This window comes from Leuciscus leuciscus (genome assembly GCF_965113295.1).
Source record: "Leuciscus leuciscus genome assembly, chromosome: 9".
Taxonomy (NCBI): Eukaryota; Metazoa; Chordata; class Actinopteri; order Cypriniformes; family Leuciscidae; genus Leuciscus; species Leuciscus leuciscus.
In genome coordinates this window covers 7,309,249-7,321,627 of record NC_138733.1, presented here as the reverse complement: position 1 = coordinate 7,321,627, position 12,379 = coordinate 7,309,249, and the positions used below count along the sequence as shown (strand labels likewise).

The window sequence follows — 12,379 nt, the reverse complement described above, 5'->3', positions numbered from 1 at the left end:
AAGACGCTAAAATGCAATCATACAATGAGCTTCTCTACTACTTATTGTGAAAATTATATTTTTATATTTGCTATTAGTATTATCCATACTGTAAAATCCTTATGTTTTTATTCAACTATGTGTGGGCCTAATGAAAAATACGGGACAAATCCCGTCCCTTATTGATTTGATACGGGAGTCGGGACGCATCATCTTACTTGTTAATACGGGACGATTTCGTATTTTAAGGGACCTTATGTACAGAGCACTGTGGAAAAATTAGTATAGCCATTAAAGAAGGAACTCTTACCAGGCAAAATATCATTAAGCACTTTTTTTCTGACAAGATTTAGTTTCTTGATGCTGTTATTATTTTTGCGTTTTCCCTTGAATGTGTAGCCTACTGGTATTTTAAGTTGTTTACAGACCGTATTGTAGGCTATTGTAGGCCTACCTCTATGATTAAAATTACAGAGACAATTACTTGACTCATTTTTGCTTTCACTCAACAGCAAATATGACCTGAATAAAATAAAATGGCTTTATTTTAAAATGTTCTGTATACACGCATTAAATCCATCACATTTAGGTTTAAAATCATGTGATTTAAAATGTTGTAAAATTAACTATTTTGCATGTATGTAGAGAGAAACTAGGAAAGCATCACATTCATCTCACTTAAGACCAGCGCATGCAAATTATGTTCATGAACGTGACAAATGAACAAAAGACTCGGAAGGTAAAGTAATTATTTATGTTCCCTGTAAATTATTTTTGACTGCATTATAATGATTTAATTCAGAATATGATCAAGATTGCGTAGGTGGATGTGTTCGGGGAATTTGCCAGTTAAAAGTATAACATTTTAAGCCCCTTAAATGAACGAAATGACTCGTAAAAAGATTCATTCATTTTGATGAACGAGATCGAACAAGAGAGTCAGCAAAATGATCCGAACTTCCCCATCCAGTACGTATTGGATCATCCAACTACGTCATCGTGCTACAGGCTGCAGCGAGGACTTCTTGGCATATTATACCACGTATTCAAAGGGTTAGTCCATTTAGTAAGGCAATAGTCAGGGGCTGCGTTCGAAACCGCATACTCAATGAGTAGGTACTTAATTTCAATAAGTAGGCTACTTACTTAACGAGTGCTAAAAGAGTAGGTACTTTATAGCCAGATCTCGTTGAGTATGAATGCGAACCGGACATCTGCCATGTTGACGTTATCATGTGACCTACGACGCGTTATCACACACGCAACAACTTAAAAGATTTGAACGACACGTTTATTTCATCTCTCTGTAAATATCTTGATATTGATTAAACTTGCTTTTTGAAGAAACTGCTGCCCATTTATTTTGTGAATCCATTTAGGGTTGATTTAAGTTTTTATATTTAACCCTATTAATGTGACCCACCGTTTTATCCTTAACGATATTATTTATTTTTATTACGATATCCCAAAATTGTCATCTCTTGAATATGTTGTTAATTTTTTTATTTTTTTATATCCAAACATTTTCATCCACAAGCAAAAGTGGCTTACTGCTTTATGTTTTCCTCTTTTTCTTGTTGAATTTAACTCTCGTTTCATCCCTCAGGCCTAGTCCTATAAATAACAAAAAATGCATTTTTTAAATGTATTATAATGAATTATTTAAGAAAATATATATTAAGATATTCAACCTTGTAGGTTCTTTTTTCCTGTGTAAAAAAATCTCATATTATGTATGCAAACCCATAATATATATATATATATATATATCATAACATCAGTAACTCGACAGCCCTACCTAGAATGGTTTTCCTCAGCGTTTGTAATGTCTGCACAAAGGGCAGCTGTGCGAAGATTCGCCTTTGGAGAAAACTGTTGATTTTGTACTCGAAAAATTTAAGTATCATTAATATTAAAAATTAATATTACCTCAGAATGAATTGCATTGCTATCCCACCCCAAAACATACAATAATAACAACGATAAAGGCTGACCAATACTTAATTCTATTACTTTTTAATGAAAATGATATAATTCAATAAAACAAACAAAATGTAATGTATGTCATATGACATATTGAATACACTCTAGATGTGTATATAATGAACATATTTACATTTTCTTTTAAACAATTAAATAAAACATTAATTCAATAATTATATTTTATTTACTGACAATGAGAAATATTAATAAATTAGTAAAAGAATGAATGAAAGTGACCATCACACAATAAACAAATGCATATACAAGTCAACACATGAAACAAAGCTTTATTCAAACTACAATCATGTATGTACAGTATTAGGCTACAGGCGCTGAACCCCACATCCTTCTGCCATAAGGGCTGGTGGAGGGATGGAGGGTCTCGTAAGGGCAGGTGGAGTGATGGAGGGTCTCGTAAGGGCAGGTGGAGTGATGGAGGGTCTCGTAAGGGCAGGTGGAGAGATGGAGGGTCTCGTAAGGATAGGTGGAGTGATGGAGGGTCTCGTAAGGATAGGTGGAGTGATGGAGGGTCTCGTAAGGGCAGGTGGAGTGATGGAGGGTCTCGTAAGGGCTGGTGGAGGGATGGAGGGTCTCGTAAGGGAAGGTGGAGTGATGGAGGGTCTCGTAAGGGCAGGTGGAGTGATGGAGGGTCTCGTAAGGGCAGGTGGAGTGATGGAGGGTCTCGTAAGGGCAGGTGGAGTGATGGAGGGTCTCGTAAGGGCAGGTGGAGAGATGGAGGGTCTCGTAAGGATAGGTGGAGTGATGGAGGGTCTCGTAAGGGCAGGTGGAGTGATGGAGGGTCTCGTAAGGGCTGGTGGAGGGATGGAGGGTCTCGTAAGGGAAGGTGGAGTGATGGAGGGTCTCGTAAGGGCAGGTGGAGTGATGGAGGGTCTCGTAAGGGCAGGTGGAGAGATGGAGGGTCTCGTAAGGGCAGGTGGAGTGATGGAGGGTCTCGTAAGGGCAGGTGGAGTGATGGAGGGTCTCGTAAGGGCTGGTGGAGGGATGGAGGGTCTCGTAAGGGAAGGTGGAGAGATGGAGGGTCTCGTAAGGGCAGGTGGAGTGATGGAGGGTCTCGTAAGGGCTGGTGGAGGGATGGAGGGTCTCGTAAGGGCTGGTGGAGGGATGGAGGGTCTCGTAAGGGCAGGTGGAGTGATGGAGGGTCTCGTAAGGGCTGGTGGAGGGATGGAGGGTCTCGTAAGGGCAGGTGGAGTGATGGAGGGTCTCGTAAGGGCAGGTGGAGTGATGGAGGGTCTCGTAAGGGCAGGTGGAGTGATGGAGGGTCTCGTAAGGGCAGGTGGAGAGATGGAAGGTCTCGTAAGGGCAGGTGGAGTGATGAAGGGTCTTGTAAGGACAGGTGGAGTGATGAAGGGACTCATAAGGGCAGGTGGAGTGATGGAGAGTCTCATAAGGGCAGGTGGAGTGATGGAGGGTCTCATAAGGACAGGTGGAGTGATGGAGGGACTCATCCATGGCACCATCTCCAGGATTCAGCTCTGGGCTCTTCATCCTCAGTGCTCACACCAGCCTGCTGACATTTCAGATCCTACAAAAATGCACAAACATAACACAAAAGCAGTCATTTCAACCGCACAATGTCATTTGATTTCAGTATTTTTTAGAAGACAAAAACGCTTTTTTTCATAAATGCTGCCATCATCTTCCCTTGCAGGTCCTGCTCCACCACAAAAGATCTGCAGCAAATGCACAGAAATCAAGAATCAGAAAGGTGCTGTAATAGCTCTGTTTGAAATTACAATAATTAAAATAAACTACAACTTAATATTTAACTAGTTGTTGTTATTCATTTCTGTAGTATACTCACTCAAAGCCTTTGATGGCAGCATTCAGCTTCATGAGCCACTCTCCACCGGATAAACACACACGTTCATCTGACCCTGTAACATCCAGACAAGATTCACATTACCTCTGTGATTTATCAGCTCAACACTACATTTACATGTTGAGGTTGTTTTAACTTTTTATCCAACATAAATGTTCCTCAATTTATCAACTACTAATGGACAAATAAAATAGATAACTTATGTTTAGTTACTTTATAGATTTGTTCTACATAATAGCACACATTCATCACTCAGATGTCTATTTCATGTTGTGATATTTCAAGATTTTCGTGTCAGATGTAAATAGACATTTAAAATAAGCGTCTTTAAGATGTATGGTTTATGTAAATCCACTTTAGAGACCTAACTTACGTGTCCTTACTGGAGCTCCCGTTAGCTAACGTTATACATAATAAAACGTGTTTTTACAGCAAAATCACAACTATACTTTACTGTGTAAAGTCTTTACACCTTCAACAATTCAACAGTTTACTCTAAAGTAGTTCAACACATGCAATTTTAACAAAAGGAACCGTGTTTACTCACATTTGAAAGCACCCATTTGAAAGCACGCTGATCTCTGCGATGTTTGATAATAGCGTGGCCTCCTGGGATAGAAGAGTATCCATCGGTCGAGCACTCGAAAATCCGTCCGGAAGCAGTAAGCCATCCGGGAACTTCTCACCTACTCTTTTATGAATACTGATGTTTCGAACGTACTGCTTCCTTCATGTACTGTTTTCGCCTACTATATAGTAGGAAAGTAGGCATATTCGAACGCACTTAAGTCCAAATCTCGCGATAATTAGTACGTCACCCAGGTAATTCTCGCCTACTCTTTTCCCCATACTAAATAGTAGGGAAGTATGCGGTATCGAACGCAGCCAGGGAAAGTAAAGCTTCTTCTTCTTCTTTGGGGTTTTACGACAGCTTGCATCCAATTTGTTGCATTACTGCCCCCTACTCTACTAAATTCCCTTTACACTATATTCTTTTGTCCAATCCGGTTTCTTAAAAAAAAAAAAAAACTAAATATTCCCTGCACATTCTAAAATACTTTAAACATTTGGGAATCGATTTGCCTGCTTTTTAAAGTAAGGTTAACTAATTAGAAATAACACTTTGAACAATTTGCTATAATATTTATGGCTGCTACTAGTCAATCATTATCAACAAAATCTATCTTTTTGTTGACAAACTTTATTTGTCTAAAATTTTAAGTTACCAAGTTAACTTGGTCACGGAGCAGTTGCGTAATGTCACATTTACAATCAAGCTGATATATGGGAAAACAGCAGGACAGAGTCAGTCTAGACCAATGGAGAGTCCGGCTCAAAACACACATGATTTCTCTCATGGTCTGTATTTTCTGCTGCTGTTTAGAGTCCAGCTGTGAAAAACTCTTTCCACAAACACATATTACACTTGGTTTCAGTTTAAACAATCTCTGTTTTTCTCGCTTTTTGTCAAGACAGTATGTTTTTTTCTGTTTATTTCTCACAACTGCATGTACTATCAGAAGACAATATAGTAAACTTAGTAAATAAGTATGACATGAATATATCTAATTCATAGACAGATTTTTTTTTTACTTTTTATTTTTACACTTTTGAAGCTTCAACTCTTAAATCTTTCTAGTCTTCCATTCATTTTAACAAATAAAAAAAAGACAATCTCAATATTTTATCTTGCAGAATTTACCTGAATGTATTTGATATAGAACTGAATGTTGATCACTTGCAACAGTTTTTCATGTGAGTGTGAAGGCTTGATAAACGTCTAAAACTCTTCTCACACTGAGTACAGTCGTACGGTTTCTCTCCAGTATGAATTATTTGGTGCCGTTTCAGATTACCAGCTGTAGTAAAGCTCTTCCCACAGTCACAACACACATGATCTCTCCCTTCATTATGTGTTTTCTGGTGCAGTTTAAAACTGTCCAGCAGTGTAAAACTCTTTCCACAGAGAGAACACAAGTGAGGCTTAACACCTGTATGAAAAGTTAGGTGTTTTTTGAGATATGATGGTGAAGTAAAATCTTTTCCACATTGAGAGCAGTGATACGGCTTCTCTCCAGTATGAACTCGCTCGTGTGATTTCAGGGTTCCAGACTGAGTGAAACTCTTGTCACAATATGAGCACTTGTAAGGTTTTTCTCCAGTATGAATTCTTTGGTGTCGTATCAGACAGTCAGCTCTAGTAAAACTTTTCCCACAGTCACGACACACATGATCTCTCACTTCATCATGTGTTTTCTGGTGCAGTTTAAAACAGTCCAGTCGTGAAAAACTCTTTCCACAGAGAGAACACACATAAGGCCTCTCGTCTGAATGAACTTTTAGGTGATCTTTTAGTTTTGACGATGAAATAAAATCTTTACCACACTGATCACAGTTAAATGGTTTTTCTCCAGAGTGAATGCGCAGATGAATTTTGAGTATGGATAAATATGTGAAACTCTTTCCACACTGAGTGCATGGATACGGTTTCTCTCCAGTGTGAATTCTCATGTGTGTCTTAAGGCTTCCTTTATGACTGAAACTCTTTCCACACTGAGAGCAGGAGTGCAGCTTTTTGGCTTTTGTTCCTCGAGTTTTGAAGTCACAGTGTTTCTTTACTTCTTTCAGTTCTTCTTTTAGCTCTGTTACTTCCATCTGATCTAGAATGAACATATCAAGTAGTTATAATCAGTTTAAGGAGGATAATTTCAAGGAAAATTCAAGTGAACACAAACAGAAAACAAGAGAATAGGTTTCTGTCTGTGTGAGTATAAAGTATCAGATCTTTGATGTTGAAGGTTTGTTATATAATTCTCATTAATATGAATAATTAAAGGATTAGAGATTATGATCATTTTGATGAATTTCTAAATCATTTATCTACCAATAAACTACTTATTATTTCACAGCCACCAAAGCAGTCAACAATGAAGAATCAAGAATGGACACCAACCTATTTGTTCCTCAGTATCTTCATGTTTTATTCTGGATGGTTCTGGATCACTCATGTCTTCAATCTCCTCTTTAATAAACTCCATCTTTAACAGTCACACAGATTTCAGCTGCTACTCCTGGAGTTTGTCCTTCTCTTGTAGGATGATGGGAATATTCCCAGTATTTATTGGTGAATTGTTGTGGGAGGGGCTTCACTGCAGGTGTGAACTGTGATCACTGTGTGATACTGACGCCCACAGGACCAGATCTGGAATTTGAAAGTTATTGAATTTATAATGAACTAAATTAATTACTTGATAGTTAAGTGAATATATTTGCTGTTATAAATCGTGTTTTGACAAGGTTGTATATTATCATCATCATATAAACCTTTATAAACATATACATTTTAATGTGGTTTGATATTAGTTGCATTTAAAACAAGGCTTGTTTAAAACTTTCCCAAAGTCTGAGGGAAATAACTGAGTCATGTTTAAATGAGCTGCTGAAAACCCTCTGTCAGCAAACCCAACTAATCTGGTGCCTATTACACGCCAAACTAAGATTGCTGTGGGGACAAAAAGTAAGACTGTTAAAGGCAGGGTAGGTAGGATTTTTCTAAAAAAAAAACATTTCAAATTTGTTTAAACTGTCTTTATATACCAATACATAATTAAAATGTAAGTACTCTGAAAAAGAGAGTATAAAAATCGAGTGTCTGTAGACCTCTCACAACTGTTGTAAACACAGCTAATTATTTCCATTCACTCCCACCCCCTCCCTTCTGAGCTCCTTCCAAAGCCACGCCCCCAAAACACATGAACGCGCAACGCCAAACGCTCAGGCTCAGCTGGAAGACACATTTATTACCTGAGACGAGTGGAGAGGAAGGAGCGCGCAGTGCATGCAGTGACATCATGTCAGAATCACATGTAATAAAATACCTAACTTTATCACTATAAATATAAACAAATAAGATGGCTTTTAGTACTCACTATCAAGCTAGCATATCGAAGTTTAAAATATATTTTGTTTGATTCGGTAACGAGCGATATTTATAAGGCAAAGCTAAAAACAGGTTGCATTGATGCACGTTTTTCCATTACCATCAGTTAAACTGTGATCAAGGTGAATTTCGTGTAAGATTCATAACATATACGGTGTTTTGCATGTAAGAGTTTCCATGATGAAAACATTGTTGACTCTGATGAGGACTAACGTTACACTCCGGTGACAAGTACCGCATCGTCGGTTCGAGGACAGGTCCGGGGTCGAGGGCGAAGCAGAGGAGGTCGTTCAAGAGTGCGGGCAACCAGGGTCCGAGGAAGTAGTTTTTGCCTTGTTTGCCTTCGCTGACTGCATATGCAGGTGCTTTGAATTTTGAATGCTCTTTCTCTAGCCTGGCTCCGCCCTCCTGCGTACTTCCGCTCAATTTTATTTCCCTTCAGTACTACGTCTGGGATTGTGGTGTATTCTTTGATTTTCTCCGGCCAAATTTTTGGCGGCCTAATCAGTGAACAGAGGGAGTGGCTGAGAACGATGTCGTTGATGTCGATGATGATGTTAGTTTGAGTTGTAGGGTTACGTCACGACCAAAGGTTAGCGATTAGTTATGGCAGATCCAGAGTGACTCTGGGCAGATGGGCAGATCCAATAGTTTTAAACTTCAACAGAATACCCGCCTACAAGGAAGTTAACGCTTGTCAATGGAGAGAGGCCAGACTCTCTGTACAAATGAAATGTACGAGAGTCTGGTAGAACCAGGCTACTCTTTCTCTGCCATAATTTTACTCTTCGTAGGTTCCGCACCTCTCTTGCACTCCTCAAATCAAACGGGTGTGCGCATTTGGGCAGATCTTGTAGCAACAGTGGTGGTAGCCATGGTTGCGAGAGTGAGTGACAGTCGCCCAAACCAATCAATTGTTTCGTCCCGAATGGAAATAATGAGCTGTGTTTATTGCAGATTAAAAGGTCTACAGTCACTCGATTTTTATACTCTCTTTTTCAGAGCACTTACATTTTAATTATGTATTGGTATATAAAGACAGTTTAAACAAATTTGAAAAAACGTTTTTTATAAAAATCCTACCTACCCTACCTTTAAGTTAGCACTTTGAAACATCCGCTCACTTAAAAATAAATCACTTCTAGTCAACGACTTAACCACAAACAACCTGAATTTTATGTTTCTAAATGAAACCTGGCTAGAAGAAAGCTGCAGTGCAACAGTCCTCAATGAAACATCCCCTCCTAACTTTACTTTTATGAGTGTCTGTAGAGAAGGTAGGAGAGGTGGAGGTGTAGTTGTTCTATTTAAAGATATCTATCAATGTAAGCAAATATCATTTGAGAATTACTCGTCTTTCGAATATCTGGGTATTGTGTTAAAACAACCTACAGAACAACCACTGGCTCTGCTCCCTTTTACCTAAACTCATTACTTCAGACATTACTCCAGAAACTTGGGCTCTGCAAGCGAACGTCGTCTTGTGGTGCCATCTCAAAAAGGCACAAAATCTCTTTCTCTGACCTTTACCTGGACTTTTCCCTGCTGGTGGAATGATCTGCCGAACTCAACCAGAGATGCTGAGTCCGTAGCCATTTTCAAGAAATGGCTGAAGACGCATCTTTTCGGCAGCACTTGATCCAGTAATACTAACACTTTCTAATCTATTCTATTTATAAAAAAAAATAAAAAAAATGTTTCCTTGTACTGCGTTAGATAAAACTGAGAAGGGTCATACTTGCACTTGCATATTGTTGTCCTACTATTAATTTAACTGCTTCTATTGTTCTCATTTGTAAGTCGCTTTTGAGTAAAGCGTTTGCTAAATGAATAAATGTAAATGTAAAAGGTGCTCCAAGCATTTTGCTTATTATTTACAGGCCTCCAAAATACTCTCCATCCTTTGCTGAGGACTTTACAGAACTGTTATCAACAATTACCTCAGAGTTTAACTGTTTGACTGGTGTATGCTGGAACCAAACTATCACACTCTTTTGCTGCAAGCCCCCAGATATCAACCAAAAAACGTCAGGCACCGCAACCACCAAAGCCTGCGGGCCCAGCTCGCCCTCCCCCTCCTGTGAGAGCTCTTCGGCCTCGGCCACAATGCCAGGGCCCACACCCTCCTCCATCTGCTCGAGGTGAACCAAAAACAACTCATACCAGCCAGAGCCGCCTTAACCTAATGTTAGGCCCCGGGGCTGAGAGGTTTTGTAGGCCCCCCATCCCCTCGATTTATAGAGTCTCATTTAAAAAAAAGTGTAATATCTAGGTAATCTACATCACATAATGCATTCATTTCTTTCGAGACCTACAACAGTGAGTTTTTTTATATTGTTTTAAATTTTAATATGGTTATTAACTAGGGCTGGGGTAAACGATTATTAATTAAACGATTAGTCGGGCGATTATTTTATCGATTAGTCGACTAATCTAACGACTAATTGGAATTATTTATCCTGTCTGTTATTCGCATATCTCTGTCGAGCCGTTACTCCGATGGATTTCAAACTCGACAGCTGTCTGGGCACGAGTAAGTGCAGTGCCAAGTTTGACGTTGTTTGGATGAGAAATGCAAAAGATATGTTAAATATATTGGTAAAAGAAGCACTTAGAAGGTTGTGGTTTAAAAATAAACATTCTGACATAAACACACTGTCAGCTACAATGTTTACTTCTGAATAATATAGTATAAATGTGATAAATCCTTTTTTTTTTCATGCAATTAATCCATTGAATCAATATAAAAGTTAATTTTCACATTGAAACTGTTGAAAATACACAACAAAGTAAGTTGATCCACATATGACAGCCTCTGAACTCGGTCAATACTAATCTGGACTAAACATAGGCTACATTCAATCAGCCATCGCTAGAAATACCTTCTGAACGACGGCGACCTTCTTTTTTGACGGCGATCAGCTGTAAAATGGCTTAGGTCCTGCTCGGTTTTCGTTGACTTTGAGTACAAGAATTGAAAGTTTTTTAAAAGATCCCCTGGGGTTAACGTGTCAGCATTCGACAGAAGTTTGACGCTGTCGTGTGAGAACAAGCATCAGTCGGCATTTCTCTTCCTCCCGCGTGCCTCATCTTCTTAATCTCCTCACGTAAATGATTAGATTTCGATGGCTTACGTTTCTTCCCTACGGCAGAATCCACCACAGGTTCATCAATGTATTATTTTTTTTGTTTGTTTGTTGATCAAAAAGTGCAAAGTAGATAAGGAAAACTAGGATGCCGGGTGTCAGAGCGCCACCGTTACTGTTTACAATGCGTGGAATGGTGCGCTGTGATTGGTTGAGCGGATTTGTGGCATTCTGCAGAGAAAGGAGACGTGTGTGTGTGGCGAGCTGTACCTCCGGGAATGGTGCAAAAAAATAAATAGATAATAAATAAAGAAGCGTCGACGCAAAAAATATGACGTCGACGTAATTTTGGCGTCGACGCGTCGACGTCATCGACGCACCGCTACAGCTCTATTATTAACATATCACTGAGCACATAAACATAAAATACACTTTATTTAACAACCACACACAGCAACTAAATTTCAACTTTACGCAAATGAGAAGCGATTTTCGCGAGCGACAACCAATAGGAAAGAAGCCTTTCATTGTAGCTCAGCTCCCGTCACCGTCTCGAGTGCAGTGCAGGCAAGACAGAAGAGTTCAAGGGCGATTTCACTGTTTTATATGATTTACTGTAACTAACCACAAACATGGATATAATAAAATGATGCATGGAAAAGAAACTGTCGACAGTCTCAGTGAGTTTATGCTGGATTTAGTGCGTAAATCATTTTGTTTACAAATTAGACGCTTTGTCAGTTGTTATATACATGTTAAAGATTTTATTTTGGATGTGTTCATTGTGATTATATTGGCTGGGTTTATAAAATTGAAAGGATCATTGCTTGGTACATTTGGAAACAAAGCTTGTCTATTTCTAAATGTAATCGCGTGCATCGCTGATGATACTGTCCGTGTGTTGAAAAAAACGTAGATTAAACACACTCGCAACAGACACACCCCAAAGCGGAGACGTTACAGCGTTGCCAGCGGCACTGAGCGGACTTTTGCCGCTGTAGTGGACACGCACCGTAACGCCTCACATTCGTGCCGCGGGACCTCTAGACGCGCGTAAACGCGTCTTTGCATTGACTTAACATTGAAATCACTCGCGCCAGACGCTCTATTCGCGTTTGGTGTGAACGCACCATAACAATAACATTAGAGCGACAGCACTACCAACGCCCACAAGCGACTAGCGACATACAGCGACAAAATCTGACAAGTTAAAACAATATGACCTTTTCAGCTCATCATGAACCTGAACATGGGAGGCCCCTGAACTTGGGAGGCCCCTGGGCTTCAGCCCAGGTAAGCCCGTGCATTAAAGCGGCCTTGATACCAGCTCTCAGTGATATGTGTTGTGTCCCCGCTATGATAACAGTAACTTTCTCAAATGTTTACAGAACAAGCGGGAACCCAGTGTGCCTGTATCTTTCTCTGTTGCACAAGATATAAAGTCTAAGACCTTCAATAGCCGTACAGCAAACCCAACTAATCTGGTGCCTATTACACGTCAAACTAAGATTGCTGTGGGGACAAAAAGTAAGACTGTTAAGTTAGCACTTT

General features: G+C 39.5%; 1 protein-coding gene and 1 long non-coding RNA gene across 3 annotated transcripts in view; both read right to left on the bottom strand.

The window, feature by feature from the left end:
* Nucleotides 1-3,511: 3,511 nt before the first annotated feature.
* LOC309506454 overlaps nucleotides 3,512-12,379 on the bottom strand; it is a 189,227-nt gene continuing 180,359 nt past the window's right edge. The window contains exons 2-4 of the long non-coding RNA XR_014208756.1: nucleotides 4,350-4,551; nucleotides 3,785-3,857; nucleotides 3,512-3,653 (exon numbers count right to left, since the gene is read on the bottom strand). This is a non-coding gene — a long non-coding RNA (uncharacterized lncRNA). The remainder of the gene's footprint in view (nucleotides 3,654-3,784; nucleotides 3,858-4,349; nucleotides 4,552-12,379) is intronic.
* Nucleotides 4,840-12,379, bottom strand: part of LOC309506358 (uncharacterized protein) — a 29,950-nt gene continuing 22,410 nt past the window's right edge. For both annotated transcript variants that reach the window (XM_082180243.1, XM_082180244.1), the window contains exons 2-3: nucleotides 6,756-7,004; nucleotides 4,840-6,462 (exon numbers count right to left, since the gene is read on the bottom strand). In XM_082180243.1, the coding sequence (XP_082036369.1) occupies nucleotides 5,537-6,462; nucleotides 6,756-6,840 (1,011 nt within the window). In that variant the 5' untranslated portion in view covers nucleotides 6,841-7,004 and the 3' untranslated portion in view covers nucleotides 4,840-5,536. The remainder of the gene's footprint in view (nucleotides 6,463-6,755; nucleotides 7,005-12,379) is intronic.